At 44.6% G+C, this 27,301-nt stretch overlaps 1 protein-coding gene across 2 annotated transcripts in view; it reads right to left on the bottom strand.

Annotated features, from left to right (window-relative positions):
* ACSS2 (acyl-CoA synthetase short chain family member 2) overlaps positions 1-27,301 on the bottom strand; it is a 56,253-nt gene that overhangs the window by 8,874 nt on the left and 20,078 nt on the right. The window contains exons 4-13 of one of the 2 annotated variants that reach the window (XM_083147599.1): positions 25,760-25,863; positions 21,233-21,305; positions 18,975-19,050; positions 12,624-12,738; positions 12,050-12,088; positions 7,494-7,631; positions 7,125-7,295; positions 6,851-6,984; positions 5,671-5,803; positions 1,968-2,024 (exon numbers count right to left, since the gene is read on the bottom strand). In XM_083147599.1, coding sequence (XP_083003725.1) covers positions 1,968-2,024; positions 5,671-5,803; positions 6,851-6,984; positions 7,125-7,295; positions 7,494-7,631; positions 12,050-12,088; positions 12,624-12,738; positions 18,975-19,050; positions 21,233-21,305; positions 25,760-25,863 — 1,040 coding nt within the window. The remainder of the gene's footprint in view (positions 1-1,967; positions 2,025-5,670; positions 5,804-6,850; positions 6,985-7,124; positions 7,296-7,493; positions 7,632-12,049; positions 12,089-12,623; positions 12,739-18,974; positions 19,051-21,232; positions 21,306-25,759; positions 25,864-27,301) is intronic. The other variant, XM_083147600.1, reaches the window with a different exon arrangement.

Below are 27,301 nucleotides of genomic sequence, written 5' to 3'. Positions count from 1 at the left end.
TATCAGTTTGCTGTGCACAAAGAGGTCGGACACACTGTTCAGATTTTACTATAGAAATTTATATATGCAAAAAGTAATCAATAAAACACTTTTAGTTTAAAAAACACATGTAAACAAATTACAATCAAATTGCGATCTAAATTCAATAAAATTTCAATAAAGATTCACATCCGGTACAAAGTTTCCACTATAAGGTATTGCCTCCAATATTATTTAGCTTGTTAAGACAAAAAGAGGTAGATTACTAAGCATCCCTTTCTCTGCTGTGTTAGCATGTGAGCATACACGCACGAACCACAGTTTAATTGGGCAGCAGGCGAGGGGTTAATAAGCACATGTAGTTTTGAAAGTCTCCAGTTTCCTTGGGAGACGAAACGCGTTGACGACTTCCGCTTTCACGTCACATTCGGGCTTTGAAAGTTTTCCACTCAAGTCCTCCTGCAGTGTTACCGCACGCTACACCTCCTGCCGGCCGGATTCTCGCCACAAACATCAGAGGCGAGCGAGAAGCCCATACTACCAACACAGCGCTTCTATGGTGAGGAATTCCAAACCCTCCAACAACGTGAATTCTCTACGCCAGCCACCCGCTGCTGCGGACTACTGCTTGAAGCCGGCTTACAAGAGAGGTGACTATTATACCGTATCCCCTCAGCCTGCCACAACATAGCAAATTAAACCTACGCTTATACAGCTTACTGTTTACCCACCACATGGGCTTTCTTGCTAACTAACTGAGCTTTCTGACTTATGCTGGGTACACACCAGGACGACTAGGGCCCGATCCCCACAATCTAGATCCAATTCCGATCAATTGGATGTAGATTGTGTGCTGATTGGGCCCTTTTCTGACCTGGTGTGGACCGATACCGATCCGATGCGCGGTCCCGCGGGTCGGTCGGTCGTTATTGAGATCCTACCTGCTGCAGGTAGGATCTCAATGATGACCATACAGCCGGGTGCGGGTCGCCATCGGATCGGACCCGCTCACGGTGCACATCGTGAGCGGGTCGTGCCCCCCCGCGTCACCGTGAGCGGGTCGGACGAGACACTGACGACCCGCTCACGATGTGCATCGTGAGCGGGTCGTCCTGGTGTGTACCCTACATAACAAATTGGATGTATGGAAAAATCACCCTGCCTGTGATCAAACTGGTGAACTTACAAAACTACATGTGCTTACTAACCCCTCGTCTGCTGCCCAATTGAACTGTGGTTCGTGCGTGTATGCTCACATGCTAACACAGCAGAGAAAGGGATGCTTAGTAATCTACCTCTTTTTGTCTTAACAAGCTAAATAATATTGGAGGCAATACCTTATAGTGGAAACTTTGTACCGGATGTGAATCTTTATTGAAATTTTATTGAATTTAGATCGCAATTTGATTGTAATTTGTTTACATGTGTTTTTTAAACTTAAAGTGTTTTTGTGATTACTTTTTGCATATATAAATTTCTATAGTAAAATCTGAACAGTGTGTCCAACCTCTTTGTGCACAGCAAACTGATACTGATATTTTGCAGCGCAACGTAACTGTTTAAAGTGTTTCCATTTAATAGTATGAGTAATCGGCTGCTCATAATTTCGTTGCTGCAGCAATAAAAACTAATATCTATTTTCTAAATTTAAATTTATACTGAATCTACAAACAAGCGCTAGGTATTAGACCGAGGAAACCTCTTGGTTTAGACCATTAGGACTCCCGATCTTTTTTTCCCAGTTCCTAAAGTCAATCTTTTTACATACAGTACTTCTAATAGCAAAACAGATATAGGCAGTAAAACAGGTCATTCAAGTTTAACAGCACAATAGTTTAGCAATCCCCACATTTTCCCTGTTTATTTATTAAGGTTATTGTTTATTACATATACAGTATTTAAAGCCCAATATTGGCAAATTATAACTAAACATCCTGTGTATGATATACATAAGCATCTCTATCAAAAAATAGTACCTATGGACTTACAGCTGAGCCAGGTTTGGTGGCTGTTGCACCTGGAAGCGGAGTTAATACATGGCCTCCCTGTAAATAAAATACAGAAAAGTATGGAGCCATTTTATTTATTTATTTTACTTGCAATACGTACAGTGTCCTGTCTTGCCTGGAAATGCATAGGACATTCCACACTTCTGCCTGGCAGGCAAAGCATCAGCTAGTCCCCACTGAGGCCTGGCATCCATCAGACAGTCCACACTCCTTCCTGGCAATGCCCGAAAAAAGCGAGTGTGGCCTCATGGTCAGGGGGCATGGCCTATGATTGCGGTACTCCCACAAGGCCATGCCTCCATTTTCACCATTGTGGGGGCATAATCAGCGCCCTGTGAACTGCTGGCCATGACCCCAGCCCCTCTGTCTCACTGAATAGTAGCAGATCAGCGGGCAGCAAGAGGGACTACCAACTGACCCCCCCCCCCCCATGGGACATTAACTGGCCTCCCGGTGGGATGTGAGACAGTCCCAAAACAAAGAGAATGTCCTGCAAAAAATCGGGACAGTTGGGAGGTATACACACTCCTGCCTGGTAATACATCAGACAGTCCCCACTCCTGCCTAGTAATACATCAGACAGTCCACACTTCTGCCTGGTAATGTAACATACAGTCCACACTCCTATCTAGTAATGCATCATACAGTCCCCAATCCTGCCTGGTAATGCATCATACAGTCCCCAATCCTGCCTGGTAATGCATCATACAGTCCCCAATCCTGCCCAGTAATACATCAGACAGTCCACACTTCTGCCAGGTAATTCAACATACAGTCCACACTCCTGCCTAATAATGCATCAGACAGTCCACACTCCTGCCTAATAATGCATCAGACAGTCCACACTCCTGCCTAATAATGCATCAGACAGTCCACACTCCTGCCTGGTAATGCATCAGACAGTCCACACTCCTGCCTGGTAATGCATCAGACAGTCCACACTCCTGCCTGGTAATGCATCAGACAGTCCACACTCCTGCCTGGTAATGCATCAGACAGTCCACACTCCTGCCTGGTAATGCATCAGACAGTCCACACTCCTGCCTAATAATGCATCAGGCAGTCCACACGCCTGCCTAATAATGCATCAGACAGTCCACACTCCTGCCTGGTAATGCATCAGACAGTCCCCACTCCTGCCTAATAATGCATCAGACAGTCCACACTCCTATCTGGTAATGCATCAGACAGTCCACACTACTGCCTAATAAAGCATCAGACAGTCCACACGCCTGCCTAATAATGCATCAGACAGTCCACACTACTGCCTAATAATGCATCAGACAGTCCACACGCCTGCCTAATAATGCATCAGACAGTCCACACTCCTGCCTGGTAATGCATCAGATAGTCCACACTCCCATCCTGCTGGGCTGGCTACTGCTCGGGGCCCCACAAGCATAAGGGCTCCAGAGCAATCTAAGGCAGGGCAAATAAAAAAATAAATGTTGCTTATGGCAATCTCGTTAATGCTGGCTAGCATTGGCTGGCATCCCTCCTCCCCGTGTTCCTCCTCCAGTGGTCACACTAAATTTCGGGCTTGGCATCCCTCAGTAAGGAGCACAGAGAGAGATGAGGTTGTGCAGGTAGGGGCCCCACTTAACTGCTTTTCCCGGATGCCCATAATGCTATTGAGATGGCCCTGCACCGGGCAAGGCTACAGCGGCAATGGAGTAGCACATACTGTGCTGAACTCCACCAGCACATCCTGCTTAACATCCTTCTGATCTCCTCCTGAGTCTACTGCTTGGAATGCGAAGATTTGGCCTCAATGCCATGCATCTGACCCCTGCGGCACTTATGTTTGCTCATTTCCAGACTGAGCTTTCCACGATAGAGTTATCTGGCTATGAGGGCCATTGTTATCCTAAAACTGGCTAGACTAGCGTTAGATGCCACATTACATTTTGAGATTTTCGTTTCTTCCCCATTCATTATTTACCTTACCAATGTACCTCTTTACATATCTCCTGTTTGTTATTCTTTTTTCTTAAAGGCCTGGCTGGACTAGTATTCTTGCTCCTATGCTCATTTTATAGTTTAATTCCTGCTTGCTTTCTATGTTGTGGTTCATTTGTTACTGTTTAACCACGCTATACTTCTGCTAGTATAATAATTATTTCATATAGAGACGAAGTATGCATACTATATTGTTTTATTTATATATTTTTGTCATAGCTCGGCTTTTTATTTGTATTTTTTATATATTATTATTTAGAGCAAAGTCCATTGCCCCTGTAAGTCCATATGGCGATTATTCTTTATTTGGGTGGGTGGGATGTGAGGGGTGAATTAGGTTGGTATGGGTTACTGTAGCTAAGGTGATGATATTATATCCTGCTACAGGTGGACGAGTTATGTTCGTCCTAGCTAAAGACCACTAGTTTACTGCCTCCTTTAGTTTCTATAGATTTTATCCTTCAATTTGTGTGGTTGGGGAGGGTGGGGTTATTTAGGTTAGTATACTGTAGCTTAGTGGGGAAATAAGGGTAAGGTTTTTCAGGGATCCAAGTAACCCTTGGGGGGGGGAGCGCTCCCCACTGGGCGAGTTTTTTATGGGGAGCGCTCCCTTAAAAAAAAAAAACACCACTACCTCCTCAGGCATGGGCAGTGCCGCTGCACTGTCAATCAGTGGCTGCCCGGACCTGCGCCCCCCGCGCCGCGTCCCTGCCCCGGCAGCCGGCTTGTCATAAGCCTGCGCCGAGGACTTCAATAAAAAACCCGGAGGGGAGGGGGGAGGAGGCAGCGCCGCAGAGGGGAGGGAGCCGGGCAGCGCGAAGCTGCCTGAGATCAGTGAGTGAACTCAGCAGGTTCCAAACAGTGGCAATCCCGAGAATTTTCCAGGTCTGCCAGACTGGGCACTGAGGCACAGCCCGGAAAATTCTCCGGATTGCCACTGAAGGGGTTAAGGGGTGTCAGTTTTTGTTTTGTTTTATTTTTGCTATTACTTTGCAGGCTAGATATATTTGTGACGTATATGATTATTATGTTTTCATTTGCTATATCAATACAGGGACCTCTATACTTATATACCGAGATATGATTGTACTCCTGGTTTTATAATATTTTGAAATAATGTATGTTACTGGCCGATTCACTCAATCCCGAATGGCGCCTTCGGGTGACTGAGACGGCACAGGTATAGATTGGAGGTGTTTAGCGAACCCGGTGAGGGACTCTAACCATATGCACTTTATGTGCGCATTTGTACCTTCTTATCTCCATGTTTTGATGTGCCGTGTGATACCTTAGTATATAAGTCGGCTGATGCAATTTCTTTTTATTTTATGTTTGTGTTATTTGTTCTTGTACTAATGAAAATCAATAAAAAATACTGAATAAAAAAAAAAAGATGGCCCTGCACACTCCTGCCATGCAATGCATCAGGCAGTCCATATTCCTGAATGGCAATGCATCAGACAGTCCACATTTATGACTGACAAAGAACCAATCCTGCTTGGTGTCCATCAGATAACCTATACTTATGCCTGGCATGTATCATACATTTCAAACTACTGCAAGCCATTCATCAAACACTCTCTCTCCAGCCTGGCATGCAAAGCCAACCCCCCTCCTTATTGCCACGCATCATCCAGACCTTACACCTGCCTGTCACGCATCACTCACTCCTGCCTGTTAAACATCACCTAAACTTCTTATTCCAACAATCGCAATTTCTTACAGTTTCTGTTTGCCAAAATGTATCCACGATTGGGCATCTTTTCTCTCCAACAACATTGTAATACCAAAGCCAGGCTTCTGGATTAATTGGCTCTCCAACTGTTCCTAAAATCTTCAACGATTTTCTCGTATACCTGCCAGGACACACACATTGCATGGCATAGAAACATAGAATTTGACGGCAGATAAGAACCACTTGGCCCATCTAGTCTGCCCCTTTTTTTAAACATGTTACCTCAAACCATATTTGATCCTTATTTTTTTGTAAGGATATCAATATGCTTATCCCAAGCATGTTTAAATTGTACTACTGTATTTGCCTCTACCACCTCTGATGGGAGGCTATTCCACTTATCTACTACTCTTTCTGTGAAAAAATTATTCCTCACATTTCCCCTGAATCTTCCTCCCTCTAGTTTCAGTGCATGTCCTCGTGTTCTGTTGCTCCTCTTCCTGTGAAGAATGTCTCCCACCTGTACCTTGTTAAAACCCTTGATATATTTGAAAGTTCCTATCATGTCCCCCTCTTCCCTTCTCTGCTCTAAAGTATACATATTAAGATCTTTTAGTCTTTCCTGGTACGTTTTGTGATGTAGGCCATAGGTGTCATTTAAGTTGTAAGGCCCAATAATGTATATCTATACAAATATCAGCCATAAAGATAGGGTGCTGGCATCAACCAAGGGCACTGGAGTCTAAGGGGTATATTTACAAAAGCAACCCATCAGATTCTACTTATCATTTATCTAGCACCTTCAAGAAGATAATAGCTAGAATCTGATTGGTTGCTATAGGAAACATCTCCACTTTTGTATACCCGTACTTTAGTAAATATACCCCTAAGACCACAGTGCTAATAAGTGCAATGGTGCCATAGTTTAATAACACAGGTACAGATAGTCATAATTTTAGTCAATGTGAGTACCAATGTATACTAATTAAATGGGTTATGGAATTAAATTGTACATTTGACAAATAATTGTTATTTTTTGTGGCACATGGTAATATATACTGGGGTACTATGCTATATTAATGTGCTGTGCAGTGCATGTACATTTCATTTAATAAAAAATACATTCTCCGAACTATCACATTCATGCTTTGATCTTATCCAAGAACATCTGGCGGTCATGGACTTAAAGAGGACAATAGTGGCAGCTGGTTGGAATTTAGTGCATTACCTTCTCACTGGTTCCTCTCCGTATTTCATCAGCAAGCGGATCGCAGTTGGTGCTGTGTAGAATTTGCTCACACTGTATTTATCAATGATTTGCCACATCCGAGAGATGTCTGGATATATTGGGAGTCCTTCAAACTGCAAACAGAATGGTTATAGTGAAGAGTGCATGGTAACATATAGAGCAACAGATTCAGAAACAAGGGGCAATCATTTCTGCAAGGTGTTCCTGGCACTTAATGAAATGGGTTCTTAGCCATTGTGGCAGAATAACTTACTAACACACTGGTTGCCCCATTGGCTAGTGGTCCATAGACGAGGTAGGAGTGTCCGGTAATCCATCCAATGTCAGCAGTGCACCAGTATATATCATCATCGTGGTAATCAAACACGTATTTGAATGTAGTGGCAGTATAGATCATATAACCGCCCGCAGTGTGAACTACACCCTATAAATACAAGTGTGTAGGCATTAGAAATGGTCCAACTCTGTAGCGGATTTTAAACACCCTGGCAGTAGGTACACCCTTTAAAAGCAAGAAGACTACACATACCATTAATAAATACAACAAATCTGACTGAACGCACTCCTTTGACGTGAATAATAACTGAAAAGACTGCATTTTGCCATATTGAACAGAATTTACCTTGGGCTTGCCAGTGGAGCCACTAGTGTAAAGAATAAACAGTGCGTCCTCTGCATCACACCACTCTGGCTCACACTCTGTGCTGGCATCCTTTGTTAGGTCATGCCACCATAAGTCCACTGATGGGTTCCACTTGATCTGTAGGGAAATAATGGAGTTAAAAAGTAGTACAGTATATTCCAACAGATGATAAAAGAGTTACCTAATGGTTCTACTTGCATTACGTGTCATCATTTCTCTGCTACTGATGTATATTAATAATGAAAAATGGCTTATCTAAAAAAAACAGTATTTAAATGTAGATGGACGTTCAAGATTGCTGAGTATTACATCAGCTCTGTGTCCTAGCACCCTTCATTGTCATCTTCCCACAACAAGCAGGGACATATATGTGAAGGCAGTGAGCAGTAACACAGTGCTTCCGAGGAGCGCCACCACACATGGAGAACAAGGGCCCGGCTCTTCAGCAGCAACCAACTTGCTTCACAACAATTCCAGGCACACCGCTACTCCGAGCTGACACATAACCAAAGGCATACCCATACAAGACAAAAGCAAATGCTTTCCCCATAACCTACAGAAGTAGTAGTTCAGGAAAGATAAATGTGAAGGACAGTCTGGTTGCCACAAAGGCTAGTTCATGTTTCATGTCACCACAGTGATAGTACCTCAACAGTACTGCCAGTCGCCATTGCTGCTTCTATATTGGTGATAGATATTACTATCATCATTATCATAACATTGTATTAATAAAGGCATACAATGTTGCGCAGCATCATACAGATCCATAGTTCAGACAGGTTAAACATAATAAACTATGACATTACACTACAGCATAGCACAAGCAGTGGCATTATCTTGTGGTTGGACTGGAATTTAATGCACTAGGTTCACACAGTTTGTTTACACAGTTTGCTCACACAGTTTGCTTGCACAGTAATTGCTATTCAAATTACAGATGTGGCCATGCTCAGCTTTGCTGGGCTGAGTATGCCCGTGCTTCACAGCATGCCAAGGTGTGAATTTTGCATCTGGTGATCGCTCCATTCATGCTATGACCCTATTCGCGGGCATGATTACTGTGCCAAAAAAGAGGAGTCTGGCTACATCTGTAAAGCCCTCTCTTAATTATACCTTTGTCACTGTTGTTATAGCTTATAAGTATGCTGTAACCAGCTCTCACTTAAAACATTTTTAGTAGAGATGTGCAGACTCTGATTCCAGAGATCAGAGCCCCCACGGACATCATCATTCCGAGCCCGGTTCCGAGCAGCGTTCGGAGATTCCCGCCTGACTCGGGTCCGTCTGCGTGGTCAGAACGTCATCTCCCAGCGCCGAATTTCGCAAGGCTTTAAATAGCGGCTGTTGCGCCCGCCATCTTCACTCCAGTGTAGTAGTGGGTTGGGAGAGGGTGTGTTGGTGGTGCTGCTGCTGGGGCTTAAACTTGAGCTTGACCACAATGTTTTTTATTCGCTGGGGCTGTCTCTCAGTGCTGCTGTGTTGTCTAATTGTGTACTTGTAGTACTACTGTCTCCTCTGTGCGGTCTACCTCTGGTGTGCTGTGCTGTAATTATTTTATTCGCTGGGGCTGTCTCCCTCAGTGCTGCTGTGTACTCTGTTCTCCTCTCTGCTTAGGGTGGGCTCTTTCTAGCAAGGAGGACAGTCTAACTGTGTACTTGTAGTACTACTGTCTCCTCTGTGCTGGGGCCTACCTCTGGTGCTGTGCTGTAATATTATATATTCTATTAATAAAGATGTGTAACCACTTTAGTGCATTTTAGTATATATTATGCATGGGATTCCCCAAGTTCCAAGCTTCTGGGTAATGAACCCTGTACTTCGGAGTTTAAGGCTCAAAATAAATAATTTCTGTGAAATTAAATTGTAGCATATTTATTCTGCATATCTACCCTAGTATTTGTTTCATTTACAGATTATATACTGCTGTCTCTACTCCTTAGCATAAAGGGGCGCATTTATCATTGGAATGCGATGCCGGGGCGGTGACATCGGCCGACATCGCATTGCGGTACCCTGCAATACCGCCGGGATGTATCATCTGGCAGGCGCAGGGACAGGGCTCCGAAAGGAGCCCGTCCCTGCGATGCCTGGAGCCGGAAGCCGGGGGGGTCTGCGCATGCGCGGTTATGCGCTGACCCCCCCACGACCCCTGTGACCGCACTGCCGCTCGGGCAGTGCGAAGTGTAGCCATAGGCTACAATGGGCTATCGCCATATCAGAATGGCGATAGCCCAGGGGTGCGATGCCGGGCTGCCCGATGTTGATACATCGGGCAGCTTTGCATCCCCCATAGAAACCTATGGGGGTTGCGGCCAGCAGCGCTGCAGGGGGGATAGCAGCGGGGATCGGTGAAACTTAATATTTGCGGTTAACCCCCGAAAACGTGTGTTTTCGGGGATTTAGCCACAAATATAAGTTGATAAATGGGCCCCTAAGCTATTTGGACACCTTTTAGTCACAGGCCAATACTCTTCATAGAAATAAACAGAAATAAGTATAGAACAGTACTAATAGATCTAAATTGATGGGTTTATTAATACAGGTTGAGTTTCCCTTATCCAAAATGCTCTTATATTTTAATGATGTATTTTGAAGTATCTTGCACTTATGCTGTATAAACACATCAACTACATGAAATGCACACACATATATTTTATTTGTTCAAAAAACAAGGTTTCAAAACATGAAACAGTTTCTGTCCTATCTCAGGAACTGAATTTGAATGCCAAGCAATAATTTTCTTGCACACATTTGTGCCAGTTACATATCATATCCTCAGTAGTGCCGTTACAGATGTCCGCAGTATGTTTTAAGCTAATTATTCTTTTTTCCACTTTCTGTAATGTATGGATTTCGGAATAATTCGGATAACGGATATTTGGATAAGGGATACTCAACCTGTACATTCAAAATGATACACAAGTCAAAATATATATATAAACCAGCCAGTAGATCAAATGCTAAATTTATAAAAACAGATAATTGCTATAAATAATAGACTTCGATTGATTAGGTGTTAAATAAAATTCCTCTCATTTTCACTGTTAATCCATGGTTAGTAGAAAGTAGTCAGCTGTTAGGGTATAACACACTTCTCTCACAACTGGTTTCCAGAAGTTAGGATTAGTAGATATATATAAGCCTCTCAAGCATAACACAGTTCTCTCACAGTTCAACTGTTGCTTCCCTGAGGGAATTTTTTCCTGCACGATTCGCCTGGATGACCGAGTATCACTGTTGAATTACACTGTACATATATATGTGTGATTTGTTTTTTTGTGGTCTGTATTTTTAAAGAAATATTTATTAAAAGTTAAGTATGAACTTATTGAAGTGAAAAACAAAAGTATTTTCTTCTCTTTTGCACACGAGTAACTGGAAGCACCTGAGCTCCACACAAACATTGTGAATAGGCTACTCTACAGTATATATCATTCTAAAATCATACTCACGCCAATGTTCGCTCATGCCTAGTATCCAATAGGGCAAATAAGCAATGTGGCACATTGGCCCTTATTCTGGTTGGTGCGGTAATATCCGCGTGCCTTCGTGCCGCAAATGTTTTGTGTCTGCGCATGTGCAGAGGCGTCTCTGCGCATGTGCGAGCGGGACGCACGGCCACATTCCGCATGAAATGTGTACACTACGAACAGGGGGTGTGAAGGGCTGTTTGGGCTCATTACACTATGTTTACACCCTGCGTTTCATGGGCAATCCCATGCAAACGCTGGGCGTACGTATGGTAATGCGGCCGTGACGCACGTGTAGGGGGCGGACATATGACATTGCCGGATGTCAGCTGCCCGCACAGATCCCTGCTTTTGCACGGAGAAATGCCCGTGTGGTCTGAGGTTGCGGGAGCTGCCTGACCACTCGGTCCTGCATTCGATGGTCTGCAACCATCGAATGAGATGGAGGAGGTGTATTCATGAGAAATACACGTGCCTTCCATTCGGACAGCTTCTTACCGCGTACGGACGGAGTTGGCGATCCGTATGGAAGGCGGGGTTTAGGACGCACGATGCTGGCCGCATATTCGGATCCGGCCGCACCGATCAGAATAAGGGCCATTGTGTTTGAACAAACACAAGAAATTATTTTATCCTTGATTTCCCACTCATAACTGCCTGGTTAAATTCACCATAAAGACATAATTGGCCAATTGAAATAGCTTCCAAGGGCAGTGGCCGCCGCACTTGGAGGCTATTACATCTGAACGATTAAGATTGATTTTCTGGTACTGGCTCAGTACCATTGTATTGCTTTGGCTATAGTTACACCATTGTATACAAGACTGAAGGAACAAATATATGTAATTTTATATAACGTTTATTCTGCTGGCAGGTATGCCTCACTAACCAAGATTTGGCCAACCCAAATTAAACCCATAGCATTGTATCTTTGCCTGCATGAGACAGAAATGCCTGCGACACACCCAGTGACACACACAGACAGAATGACAGACAACTGCTGTGTTAGTGAGACAGCTGGAAATGATTAACACACACAGATGTCTGCCGATACAGGTGAAATACCTGGGGATGTTCTCGCTTTGCTTTCTCCTGCTTGTTTCCCTGTTAAAAACCCAGATACACAAACATTATTGAGTAGCTTTAAAGCCAAAATATAGAGAGAACACCAACAAAGCCACAAACCAGAAGCAGAGATTACTGTACACCCGCTTTCCTGGGATCTAGGCAATACAAATACTTCTCAATAATAATCTGTGTCTGCTGGAAACTGTAATGTAAGCAAGCATTTGGATATCCTGTAAGCCTTGTATACAGGTAAAGTGAGACATAATGAGAACAATTTGACTGACCAATGCCATTATTATACCTGGCGCAAACAGATATTACTACTACAATAAATCATGTGCTTCCATGAGACTTGCATCACACCTGCCACAGTCAGGGCAAGCATTCGGCCTGCCAATGTCATGCTACTTCAATATTACTTCTGGCCATGCATCAGGCTTGTCTCATACAGACCATGCAACTGTTCTAATATACACAGGATACAGGAAGTATTGTATCAGGACTGGACCAATCAGATAATTCTCCCAGAACCTGCTGAAATATTGGCTTGGTCTCCATGGTTACACATTACCTGCACATTTGGACAGAGTCTCTTGCTTGGAGGTGAGGCTTTGCTTGTTCCATCACAGATAACTTCCTCTCTTCCCAAATGCTTTAGCACAATGCACTTCTTTATGGGGTAGTTCCTAGAAAGATACAATAGTCATGCATTAATGTATACATAATAGGATTATTACTATAATATGTTGTTTTAACAGTAAACATTATAAATATGACCAAAGGAACCCTCAAACTCAGATATTGAGACAGAAGGTGATTTACAATAGTCACAGGATTCCCTTCAGTTTGATACAATTAACATGCAAATATGTAACAAATACAAAACAAAAAACAACAGTTTGGCTAAAGAACAATAGTATTTATTAGATTTTGTGAGCAAATGCAAAATATCAAGCAAGTGGTGCAAGCAGAAATGTTTGCAAAAATGGACGTTGACACATGTTATGGGGTGTGGTTACACAAAACTAGGGGAGTGGCAACATGACAATAGGGTCGTGGGCACATTACGCCACACACTGCATTGCCCATTACACATAATGCCACACACCGTAATGCCCATTTCACATTATATCACACACCATAATGCCCATTACATATTATGCCCCACAGTACGGCTTCTCATTACCCACTGCCAGGGGTTTCATGGCAAAAGTTGCATCTTCTCCTGGTGGCACCAGTGTTCCAAGCACTTCTGGGTAATGCTATAAATTCAGTGGTATAATTATATTTTTGCACCCCCAATGACATTTTAGTGCCACTTAGTATTAGTACGTTTATTTATAAGTCGTCGCAAAGTGTCCGCAGCGCCGTACATAGCAAACAAAAAACAAATTACGTACAGGGTGTGTTGAAAAATACAGTATGAATACAGTATGAATAGGGGTATAGCTGGTAGAACTAAAATCAGCATCAGTTCAGAAGTAGGTGTCAAAATTGTCGAGGAGACTTAAGATGAAGTAGAGGAAGGGAAGAACAGGACAGGAGCACAGGTGAGGTAAAGAGGTAGGGTGAGTACGTGAGGAAGGAGGACCCTACTCATAAGAGTTAATATACTAAAAATAGGTGGGTGGACGAACGAAAAACAATAGGATAAGTAGGCAGGATAGGAGGATCAAAAGAGATTAGGAGGAGGGATAGGCTAGTCGAAAAAAGTGGGTTTTGAGGGAGCGCTTGAAGGAGGTAAGGGAATCAGAAAGCCTGATGGGTGGCGGGAGGTTGTTCCAGTGCAGGGGGGCAGCGCGAGAGAAGTCTTGGACACGGGAGTGGGAGGAGGTGATTAGGTGAGAGGTCAGTCGGCGGTCAGCGATGGAGCGAAGAGGACGGGAGGGAGTGTGGATAGAGATCAGTGAAGAGAGGTAAGGAGCGGTGGAGGAGGAGAGAGAGCCTTGTAGGTGGTGGTGAGGAGTTTAAAGAGAACTCGGAAAGGAATGGGGAGCCAGTGAAGAGATAGACAGACGGGGGAGGCAGAGGTAGAGCGGCGGGACTTATGCGCACAATGCCCCCTGTAGTGCAGTTTGCACGCATAATGCCCCCTGCAGATCCACTTACACACACAATGCCCCTTGCAGTACTGTGCAAAAACTTTGACATCATTAGAGTCAAAATGAATATCTTTTATATACCGTATTTATCGGCGTATAACACGCACTTTTTTCCCCCTGAAAACAGGGGGAAAAGATGGGTGCGTGTTATACGCCGATATGCGTGCTATACGGCATATAATAGGTGCGCGCCAGTGGTGTCCAGGTGTGCACCACTGGCGCAGCACCTCTACCCCACACCTCCGATCAGCTCCAGCCCCCCCCCCCAGTCCCCCCCCCCCCCCCCCCCCGTCCCTGTGCTCCGGCGATCGGAGCTTCCCCGATCCCCCCGGCCCGCCTGTCACTTTACAGTGACGTCGGCGGCAGGCTCGGGTAATGTCGGCCAGGCTCGGGGGGACTCGGAAGCGCTCAGGCACCCGAGTCCTCCCGAGCCGCGAACATCCCCCAGCCTGCCGCCGACGTCACTGCTAAATGTGACAGGCGGCTAGGAAGGGGGAGAGAGGCAGCAGGGAAGCTCCGGCGTACTAACGCCGGAGCGGAGGCGAGGGGGGGGCGGGCTGCTTCTAACCTTCTGTGGTGGGTTTTGCTGGGGCAGGATAAACCTGCCCTGGTAGGTTTGTCCTGCCCCAGCACAACCCACCACCCAAGGGGTTAAAGCTCCTCCCTGCACAGTGACTCCTTCCTCCCTGGCTACAGCAGCGTCATCAGCCTTCCCAAGCGCTGGCTGTAGCCTGGAGGAGGAGAAGGATAACTGTGCTGCCCTGCTAGTATCTAGTAAAATCCAGTACGGTATGTTAATAAATGCTGTATGCTAATAAACACTGTAATAACACTGTAATAAACCTGGGGGCTGGGGGGGCGGGGGGGGGGGGGGAATGATGAAATTTAACTTTTTTTCCTGAGATTTCCCTTTTAAAATGAAGGTGCGTGTTATACGCCTGTGCGTGTTATACGCCGATAAATACGGTACATTTCACATCTACAGGCAATGCCTGTTTGAAGTTATTACTGCTGACAGAAGAAGGTCAAGCATCTATCTATTTTTTGGGGGCAGTCCTCACCCACGGAAGAATGGCAGGATCAACAAATTGTGCTATTATGTGGATAGGGCTTAGTTACTTGACAGCCCAGTCCCACTCCACTAAGTTGTAAGCTGTATCTCCATTCCGGTCTTCACACGGAGAGAAGATTTATTAAATATTTTGCATATGAACAAATATATTTTCTGCATAACAAAGCACAAAAGTAAATATAAAACAACATAATGACATGTGTACATCCAAACATTGGGCCTGATTCCAAGTTAATTGCAAAAACAAAAGCTTTCTTAAATGGACAAAACCATGTGCATTGCAGGAGAGGCACATGTAACATGTGCAGTGAGTAATGGGGCCTACACACGTAGTGATATGCAGGCATTTTCTGAGCGATTTTAGTTAATTTAACTACATAATTTAACACTCAAAAAATGCTCCTAAATCGTTGTGTGTAGGGGACATAGCGATATATCGCCCTCCATTTAATAACCTGCACACTGGTTCTCACAAGAGAACACTGGCGCTGACATATTGCTCAGCACACAGAAACTAAATAACTCATGCAAATCTAAAGGCCCAAACACCCTGGGCGACTTTCAGTTGAAAGCTGCTCAGGTTACTCATTTAAGCGGCTTTCAGCTTGAAAGCCGCCCAGTGTGTACGGGGCAGCAATGAGCGCTGATGCTCGCTCCTGCATCATGGCTGTCCCGGCCACTCATCTGCTGGTAATACCAGCAGATGAGCGTGGGAGTGGATGACCTTCCATAGCGTGCCTCTATGGAAAGTCGTCCACCCCTGGGAAAATCGCTAAAACGGAGGGGCATCGCTCAGTGTGTAGGCCCAGCATTTTCAGCCCAGCAATTTTCCACAAAATAAGTTATCCATATACACTGGGCAAAGACGCCCAGTGTGTATGGGCCTTAACTCTCTCTGCACATGTTACTTTTGCCCCACCTGCAGTGCACATGGTTTGCCCATTTGAGAAAGATTTTGCATTTGTGATCAACTCTGAATCAGGCCCATTGAAAAGAATATTTAAACATAAAAATAGGTATTGTGGGTCAATGAGATCAAAAGTACACAAAATATCAAGTTAAAACCGTCCGATTCCACTTGAAGTATTTTTTGTTATCTCTTCCCCTTCCAGACATCTTACCCATGCTTAATAAAAACTAGCTCATCATGTTCTCAGTTCTGCCACGTCTTATAGCCAGTGCAAGGAAAGCTCCTTTCCCTCCATCTATGAACACTCTTTGCCCCCCATCCCCCCTCCCCATTTCAATTTTCTACAGCATATTTATTTTGGTATAGCCATAAGGGTATAGAAGTATAATTTCCTTGTTATTTTGAATTGTACCTGCAAAATGCCTTTAACTCTTTGCAGTCCAAATGTTTGGTACTTGTTTCCTAGAACGGCCACAATCGCTGGCATCGTGTACCTTTAAGTTAAGGTACACGATGCCCGCGATGGACCCGATTTCCTTTGAAATCAGGTCCATTTTGCCGGCAAAGGGAAAATCGGGGGCATCGCGTTGGTTGCGACCATTAACATTGACCCCGACGCGACCGACGCGATGCCCGCGATTTCCCCATAGGCTTCAATGTTAAAATAATTTTTAATATTGAAATCGGGAGCATCGCGTCGGTCTCGTGCCATTATAATGGCACAAGATGAGATGGACTTGATAAAGTCCATCTCACATAGTTAAAAATGTGAAATGGGCCAATATGACCCATTTCACATTATATATGGCCCCGTCGTCACCCCACTATTGACGTGAACCCCAAGCGTGGCGGCGGTGCGCGTCCTCCGACCTTTTCATTCCCCCTACTATCCACGTCGGCGTGGAGTTGAGAATATAAAGTGTGGCGAGCGCAGCGAGCCACCGAGCCCGAAGCGTGGCGAGCGTACGCGTATAACTTCACAGGTATACGCGTCCCCTCGCGGGCTCGCCACGCTTCGGGCTCGGTGGCTCGCCACACTTTATATTCTGAACTCCACGCCGACGTGGATAGTAGGGGAATGAAAAGGTCGGAGGACGCGCACCGCCGCCCCTCGCAGGCTCGCTGCGCTCGCCACGCTTCGGGTTCACGTCAATCGTGGGGTGGGGTTTACGCTGTAAAATTGGGGGTATAGGGAATATTTTACATTGAATCCAATGTAAAATCGGGTCCCAGGGACACTATTCACATTTGATTCAATAAAAAAATCGGGTCGGACGCATCGCATGCGACCAAATCGCATGCGATGCGACCGACGCGATTTTTTCCGACACGACCACCCCGATGGAAATCAATGTGGCCGTGCTAGGAAACAAGTACCAAATGTTTTTTACAATTCAAACAGTCTGGTTTAAATTATTTATTTATTTTTATTCAAAAGTAGTCTACTTTGAATGTTGAACGATGTTAATGTTCTTATTTTAAATTGGCTCACCATTGGATCTGCTACTAGCGCTAGGGCTGTTCAGCCTGACTAGACATTGGACCTGAAAGGGTTAATAAACTTTATGGAAAGAAAAAAATATATTACACGGATGGTGTAATGGTTAGCATTACTGCCTCACAGCGCTGAGGTCATGGGTTCAATACCCACCATGGCCCTAACTGTGCAGAGTTTGTATATTCTCGTGTTTGTGTGAGTTTACTCTGGGTACTACGGTTTCATCCAAAAATACACTGGAATTTCAACTGGCCTCCAACAATAATTAACCCTAGAATCTCGGTGTCTACATGTACACGTGGTCGGGAATATAGATTGTAAGCTCCACTGGGGCAGGTGAATGTTCAACTATACTCTGTAAAGCGCTGCGAAATATGTGTGCGCTATATAAGAAACGGTAAATAAATATATAAACCACATTTATGGAGGTATTCAATCCAGGATTCTGACTGTTGGAAAGTCCCGGAAGTCGGAATCCCAGGCCATTTTCATCTGATCCAACAGCAACTCGACATTTGGAATTCAATGTTACAACTGTTGAGTGTCGGTAAGTCCGTGGATAGGCAAAAACGGCAACGGAATGTCCGAAAACGGACATGAATTCGACAATCCGTGTCCGTTTCTAAAAAAGGGAACTAACTTTAAACAAAAAAGTCAGATTTGACAGCCTTCAATGCTGTCATTAACAGCAGCATTGAATAGGTGAGTGACGATATTTCCCCTTAGGACCTGTGAACTATATAAAAGGACGCCAAAGCCAGGTTATGCTTTGTTATGCCAATACTTCTCTATGCTACCGTGACGTTCTGTTCATGTTATGTAGGGGTCCGAGGTCTGCAAGTACACCGCCACTACAAGAATCAACTTTAGTATTGGCATTTGTACCAGCCCCATGCTAGCTTCAAGAGACATGTCAGAAACAGGCTTCCCTTGTCCATATGCACAAATTACATGGAGCTTTGATACACATCCTGACACTCCCACAAGTCAGGGCGGTACGATGTGATTTAATTGTCACCCCCCAGTTCTGGCCCCAAAATACTAGATTTCATGGTAAGACAGATCCAACCAAATTCCAAATGAGTAAGTAAGTATATGATAGATATAGGCAACTATGTGCAAAATTGCATCTGTGCATGTGCTGTATACAAGACTCACAGACTCAGAATTAGGCCCCAAAAAGTACCCTCTTCAGTCTCAAACCTTTATATGGTGATAAACACAGACGTTGTTGCACAGCAGAGGAAAAAGGTAATGTACAGCACCCGTCTACTAGATGCGCTTCTAGTGGTTTCCCTGGAGAAGAAAGTGATGTACAGTTCAGTAACTGCTTCACTTACTTTTCTTCACACTTCTTCAGTGCTTCATCTGCAATTAGCTTCAGGTTAATCAATTTGTCCCCACGGAAAAAGCCATCTGTAGATAAAGACAGGGCTGTTTTAATAAAGGTAACATTTGCTTACCTGGGCAGGGAAACAGCTAGAATGGGAGTTCAACAGAAATCTGTAAAATCAATAAAAATCCTTTGGGAATGATCTCACGTTCACTGAACAATTCCCAGAACAACTTCTGGGAGCAAACATACTGGGATTCTCAAGTACACTACCATAGGGAAAGCTTGTATGGCTATAAGTGTTTGATTATATACTACTATATATGAAAACATGAATTTATTTATAAAAAAAAAAAAAAGCAGCTTTCTGAATTCCAAGTGGCACATTATATTCAATGGGAAACACTTTTTCCTATCAATATAAAATGTAGAATTCCTGGTTAATATAGTATTCAAACGCACCATAGGTTGGACCATGCTCTGCTTTGTTTTCTGCCTCAAAACACCACTCACTGTTTATACACTTTGCTGAGGGTGTATGTGATATTGCATTAAGCTATGCCATACAGTATTTCTCATTTATTTGATGGCAATAATGGGATCATCCCCTGCATTAGACTACAATTTAACTTATTCAACTCTTTAATTTATGGGTTACAGGAATATACCACACACAGAGTCCTCTGGAGGGCAGATATTGTTTATATACTCCTGTCTCTGAACTGCTAAGGGCGGGAATAAACCCTGTTATCGGGTTTTTACCGCATTTTGGAATGCACTAAATCCCGATCGCCAGGTTACTGCGATGGGGGGTATCGCCAGCAAAAGCTGCCAATACCCCCATGGGTTTCTTATAGCGACCCACTGCTGCCCCGCATGGCCCCGTGTCTCCCCCTTCACCTGTGTCCAGGCAGCCTCCTGCTGTGCTGCACAGACCAGTGACATCCTCCTCCCTAGTCCCATACATTCCCTTTAGGGTGCAGGGAGAAGGAGGCGGAGCCCCGCAGTAGCAGGCAGCAGCAGCCGGGGACAGACAAAGAGAGGAGAGCCACTGGGGACCTGCTGCCCTTTGGGATACTGATTGTATATGTTAAAGCATATGCTATTAGTATCATTGCGGTAGCCGGTGGAGGGAGGGGGGCAGTAAGGGGCTGCGGATGATAGTGCATCCTGCCCTAAATACAGTAATGTTTCTAAATAGTTAGTATCGATGTCAGAATATTGCACACATTATTTATTCTCCCCCAGAGCCTATTATAAATATACTCATATATATTTCCTCTTATGTTTATTGACTTTGTGTTTTATATTTACTTTCTTCATGGTCATTTCTGTCTTAATGTATGTCTTGTACATACTGTATGCATTAATAACACAGATTACTGTTTTTTGCTGGGTATTATCTGGCATATAAAGCTGCATTCACAGCAAACTGAGGCAACCATTTAACAGTTTGTATATATGTTATCATTATATTGAACATTTTCGCTAAAGCAGCGCTGCACAAGTGTCTTTTCCATCATTCTGTCTATTTTGTCAGCAAACATTATCTTGCTATAAGGAATAGTAATCCCTTATTTCTGTCTCATAACAGTCCACTGAAGCAGCAAATGCACTGCGACAGGACAGAATTACTTTTAGAACAGAACATTCAAAAATGAATGTGCAAATCTCCTCTGCAGTAATAAGAATTATCCTAAAGCTGACCATACCTTCGAACGATTTCAGGCCCAAATGCACAGTTTGGACTGCTTGTACGATGTATTGTATCTGTGCACATCGTGAGGTGATTTGGTACAATCAGGATCTGATGCGTGGGCCGGGGGGTTGTGAGATGGATCATATGATCTTATGTACTGCACACATGATCTGAAGATGCTGCTAATGGTCAGTATGCTGGGACTTGCAGGTCTTATGATAGATCTTATGTGAAATTACACACATAAGATCTATCCTGTGTCTGGGAAGCTGCAGGGGAGTTTAAGGGAAATTGTGACAGGACCGGGATTGGATGCTGGTAGCCCTGGATGTATGGCCAGCTTGTTATAAATGTTCCCTAAATAGATTGTTCTTGATCTAGCACCAGTGTTTCTGTCACAATCACTACTTAACTTGTGTTGTTGTCACATAATAGTGCTAGCAGTAAGCCCTGCACATCTACTCACCAAAAAGTGTGTTACAGTACTGGCAAATTATTCCACTCGCAAAATGCTTTCATGCAAGAATACACCATACATTTATGAAGTTGGATATCCTCTAACATACCTGCTGTGATTAGGAGAGAGCAGTGAGAGTCCAATATCCGCTCACACAGGGACTCGGCAGAAAACCCTGCAAACTGACATAAGAAAGTGGGAAGTTCAGTAAAAGGAAAATAGCAACAGAATCTGACCTCCGCCATGTAGCAGGCGCGACACGTGTAGCGAAAGGCACACACCCGCTGCCACACTTGTGCATTAAAGTAACACCCATGACTCATTGACAATAGATTAGCTGGTGCAGCTTTTCCATGATGCGGATGTGACTTGCTAGACCTAACGGGTACTAGGGCCATATTGCAGCCACAAAGAGCGTGACCTTATATGTAATATGCAACTCATTAAATGTCTTACCTTCTTTTACGTATTTCAAAGAAAGTATGGATATATGGAAATGATTATACATGGGACTATTAAATTATTTTCACAAATAAATATACACGTGGAGCTTTACATGGGGGGGGGGGGACAGAAAACAAATGTTTCACACAGCAACTTCATGCAAACTATTACTGACCATCTGAGCTTACACCACCTTCACAGAATACCTGTCAAAGTGATTTTCATATATAGCAGTCTAATAAAGGGAATATTACCCTCTAATCACATTATTTCCCTTCAGACGATCCCAAGTTTATATAGCTACCTGCTCGACTAGGCACATCCTCGCAATTTCTGTTCTACAGTGTAAGAACTTATATTGTCTATTATATTGAATAGCATACAATTGTTCTACAATTTAAGAACTTTCTACTGCATTGCATAGCATATAATTTTCAAGCTCACTGCAATCGATGTTTGTTAGATTATTTTGTCTGTCTGTTTTGTTTGTTGGGCACATACCAGTGTGTAAGTCCCTGAAACCTTATTTTATTGGATACATTTGAATAAAAGTTAGGTTCTATAAAACTCTCATATTTTTCAAAGAGTGCCCCACAATAAGAGTCCACTTTCCCTCTCCTCCCATTTTGTAACTTTAAACGGACTCAGGGGAGCACCACCAACACACACACACAGACACTTTCCCCATAACTGGGGTTCATAAACATCACAGTTCGTATTAAGCTACTCAGGCCGAAACCCACCGACAGGGTGAAAAGGTCTCACTTGACCCATTGCACATGAGGTGGGCATAACCTTGTGCGGTTCCTAAAATCCCACCCCCTTTACCACCTTCACAGAACAAGATTCTTTGGCTTGCCACAAGTTAAGAGTATCACTTAGGTGACTCTTCAGTTGCCAAGTGAAATATCATACCCACACAGTAAACATGTTTTTTTAAATAGAATTGCCTTATATTTATAAATTTATGGTCTGTACAATATAATTAACTTTTTATTATTTATACAATAGATGACACATATACAGGTGCACAGAGGTGTACTGGGCATGTTGTGTTTTTATGTCAAGCATGCACAGCAAACAAACTTAATCTGTAGGTCGGCACACCTCCTATGTACACACAAGCTCTGTAAATCAATATTGCAACACTTCAAAACCATGTAAAGACACTTTCGCTGTAGACACTTTAGTTGATACTGTAACACTATATAAACATACAGTATACAAGGAACTTGTCACAGCTGAACAGGTAAAAGATAACATTAGCTATGAATGGACTGTGGTAAAAAAAAAAAATCTGCATTCTAGTTACAAGCACTTAATAGATACTCAGAATACTCTATATTCTATACTCTGTATTCTAATGTCTGGTCATAGTTTCTCTCCCAACGTGTTTGTGTATATGATGCCCCACAGTAATTATGTAATGGGTATATGTACATACCACAAAGTTGTTTACATCACAGAAAATGGCTGTGGATGGTCACACAATTCTAGCCTAGTGCTCAGGTGCAGTAATGTGATCCACTAACTTTATTTGTAACAAGTTTTTTAGCTCTAGATATATAAGAATATTCATTATATGTTAGCTAGAGTTTAGTAATAAAATCCTGGTACTTGTGCAGTTTCACGGTGGCAGTTACGCCGTCAGCGTAGTGTTCCCGCGGCCAGCGTAGTTAGGGTAGTCAGTCAAAAGTAGCATAGTGTTCCCACGGCCAGCGTAGTCAGTAAGAATCAGCGTAGTGTTTCCATGGCCAGCATAGTTAGCGTAGTCAGTCAGAAGTAGCGTAGTGTTCCAGTTACAAGTTAACACATGTCATCATTACTGTCTCAGATGTATGACATGACAGGTGTGAATGTGTTCCTGAAACACCCCCACTATCCACGTTAGCCCGAAGCGTGGCGAGCGCCTAGCGAGCCCTGCAATTGGATGCGATACGCATTCTCCCGACCTTTTCATACCCCCACTATCCACGTCGGCGTGGAAATGACTTTCTAAAGTGTGGATTACCTTACATGTAATCATGTATATAAAATCAACTCCGCGCCGACGTGGACGTGGATAGTGGGTGTATGAAAAGGTCAGGAGGACATGCAACGCATCCCGTGCGGGGCACGCTGCGCTCGCCACGCTTTGGGCTGCCGTGGATAGTGGGTGTTTGCTCCATGTTACATACTGGCAAATGCCTCCTTTTCACTGGCAAATGCCTCCTTTATTGTGAATGAGATGCACTTGCGTCTGCACCCCCTCTTTTGACAGGAGACGCACACGCTACAGAACCCCTAACCCTGTCAGCAGGGTTGCTGTACACTGCTGCAATAGCTACTCAGATCCAGGAGCGTCTCATTGCTGGAGCGTCTGAGACGCTCCTGCATCTCAAACAGATGGAGCACCTCTGCCGGCGCCAGCATGATTCCCTCTCCGCTAAAGACAGGGGTTCACTGCTGGCGCCGGCGGTGTGAGAGAGGCGCTGACTAGGCTTGCCAGGCTTGCCAGGGAATTGCAGTTCCCGAAAAACAACCTATGCTGATAACATAGCTTAGGCTGCCGCCGTGAAACTACACAAGTAGGCAGCCGTTGGGCTAAGCTGATAACGTAGCTTAGGCTGCTGCCATGAAACTACACAAGTAAGGCAGCCGTTGGGCCACGCTATTAGCGTAGCTTCAAACGTAGCGTAAGCTGCCACGGTGAAACTACACAAGTACCAAAATCCCTATAGCTTCTTTCCACATATTTTCCTCTTGTCCCTTTTCTTTGGTTTCCCATCATCAAGCCACAGAATGGTCATTCATTTACGCATAGCTTTTTATTAACCATGACCACTCACATCTCTTTGTGTAATTATTATCGTACCTGGTTGTGCCCTTGGTCACATCCTCATTGTTCTTATGGGTCATGTCTGCCTGCTGTATCTACTCATTGTCTAAAGGCCCACATACACTACGCCGACTTGTCCTAAGGACAAGTCGGCCTAATGTCGGCCCCGACTTCCCCTGAGCTCCCCCGGCAGCTCCTGATATGATTTGGCACTTGATGTGCCATTTTTTACATGTGATAAATCGGATCGATTTATCACATGTAAATCCGGGGGAGCTGTGGGAGAGCAGGGTCTGGGGGAGCTTGCAGGCAAGGGGGGGGGGAGCGTCAGGGTCCGTCAGGGGGAGCGGGGACCAGAGACCGGAGAGCAGGGTCCGGTCCGGTCCATGTGTGATGAGAGAGGGTAGTCACCTAGCGGCAGGAGAGGTGGCGGGGTGCGGGGTCCAGTCCAGCTGCAGGAGGGGAGCACGTCCAGCTGAGACTAGGTAGCGGCAGCTGCAGGCGGGGAGCACGGAGCGCACGGCGCATAACAGAGTCCGGGTAGAGGCGAGCAGGAGAATAGGAAACATCCTATTCAAAAGACTGGGCGGGCAGGGCGGACGCTGATTGGCTGAACTCTCGGGCAATCAGCGTCCACCCAGTCTTTTGAATAGGATGTTTCCTATTCTCCCGCTCGCCGCTACCCGGACTCTGTTATTATGAGCCGTGCACTCCGTGCTCCCCGCCTGCAGCTGCTGCTACCGAGTCTCCAGTCCAAACACTAGCTCACTACCCCTCCTGCAGCTGGACCGGACCCCGCTCCCCGCCACCTCTCCTGCTGCTAGGTGACTACCCTCTCTTATCACACATGGACCGGACCCTGCTCTCCGGTCCCCACGCCCACAAACCAGCTCAATGCCGGCTGCACATAAGATTTATCTTATGTGCAGACCGTCCGACATCCAGATCTGATCCGATGCGCACGGGACCGCGCATCGGATCAGATTGGATGTCATACCCTACACGATTTGGGCAATTTCACCCGATTTCTCAGCCCGATCCTCCAGAATCGGGTGAAATCGGGCCCAAATCGTGTAGTGTATGGGGGCCTTAAGCCTAACTTCACACCTGGGGCTAATAACTTTATTTTGTGACAGTGCTTCCTTGTCTCATACTCGCCTGTGTATGAGATGATGGAGAACTGTCACAAAATAAACTGTGTGGTGAGATTCATTACCATTGCATTATAATATTGTTGCTTTTCAGGTTATTCTGTTTTACCTTAGTATTGATTTCCAATGCAAAGTATATGCTATGAGGAATACAGTGTTTTTGTATTGATATACTCCTGCCTCATTCTAATATACTGTTAAAAAAAAAAAAGATACCACTCACCACTATGGAGTGTATAGCCCCAATTCGAGCACATGCCAACATTGCCACAACTAGTTCTATTACCATGGGCATGTAAATGGACACACGATCTCCCTTCTTGACACCTGAAGAAACATTATTATTTTATTAGTGGTTTTTTTATATACACTAATCAAACCATAAAAACAGATTCCAAAAAGAAAACAAACATAGCTAGCAGGAAATTATAGTTTAAAGCAGTGGTTACCAAACGTGGACTGTTATATCCCTTTCACATCCCAAAGCCGGGTCCTATGCTTTCACATTAAACCCGGGTCACCCATTATACAGAGGGACCAGAGTATAACCCTTCTTACAACCCTGGTCAAATTGCCTGGTTGGTCGACTGGGTTATAAGCTGTGGTGCTTTCACACCGCACCTCAACCCTGCATCACCAACCTGGGAATAACCCGGGTCTGAGCTGCAATGTGAAAGTAGTATTAGGGAGTCTTGAGGATCTAGTTTGGGAACCCCTGGTTTAGGACATCTATCTTGGCGCCTGGTTTGCATGTGCCTAATTCTATATGTTCTTACATGTGCTTTCACTACACTTACCAAATTACCAGGAATGATCTTCTTAAACTGGGTTCACACTTTAAGAGGTACCCATACACTTAAGATTTAGGAACATTTCACCAGATTCTGATGCACTGGGCCAGAAATCGGATGAAAAAAAGTACCCAAGTCGTATGTGCTTAAACTCTGATTCCTATCCGACCCATGTGGATTGGAGCCGGAGGTTGCAAGAGCTGCATATTGGCATTGTCGGAACCTGCATCCCTTGATGGTATCACATATGATATATTGTATGCAAAAGGAACGCAGCTGGCAGCTTCTCCGGCGCCCAGTTGTCAGGGTATTGCATCCGATACCTCAGTAATGTATGGGCACTTTAAGATTATCTGTCCTTGGGCATTTAAGATTATGGGCACTTTAAAATAATGTGACTGGTTGGAATGAAAATTTTTCTCCTAAACACTGGAAAACAGATAAACATGATTGTTCAGACAAACGGGTTAAAGAAGTTTGGGTACTTGTTTCCTAGCACGGCCACAATCGTATGGATCGTGTACCTTTAAGTTAAGGTACACGATCCATACGATGGACCCGATTTCCTTTGAAATCAGGTCCATTTTGCCGGCTAGGAGACAATATCGGGGGCATCGCGTCGGTCGGGACCATTAACATTGGTCCCGACGCGATGCCCCCGATTTTTCCATAGGCTTCAATGTTAAAATATTTTTTAACATTGAAATCGTGAAAAAATGTGAAAAATGTGAAATGGGCCAATATGACCCATTTCACATTATAGATGTCCCCGTCGTCACCCCATGTCCCCGTCGTCACCCCACGATAGACGCCAACCCGAAGCGTGGCGAGCGCAGCGAGCCCGCGAGGGGCGGCGGTGCGCGTCCTCCGACCTTTTCATTCCCCTACTATCCACGTCGGAGTTGAGAATAGAATAGTGTGGCGAGCGCAGCGAGCCACCGAGCCCGAAGCGTGGCGAGCGCAGCGAGCCCCGC

Source organism: Crinia signifera, chromosome 6 (assembly GCF_055691185.1).
Source record: "Crinia signifera chromosome 6, ASM5569118v1, whole genome shotgun sequence".
Taxonomy (NCBI): Eukaryota; Metazoa; Chordata; class Amphibia; order Anura; family Myobatrachidae; genus Crinia; species Crinia signifera.
Note: the sequence above shows the minus strand (reverse complement) of the source record. Positions and strands in the feature narration are given on the sequence as shown.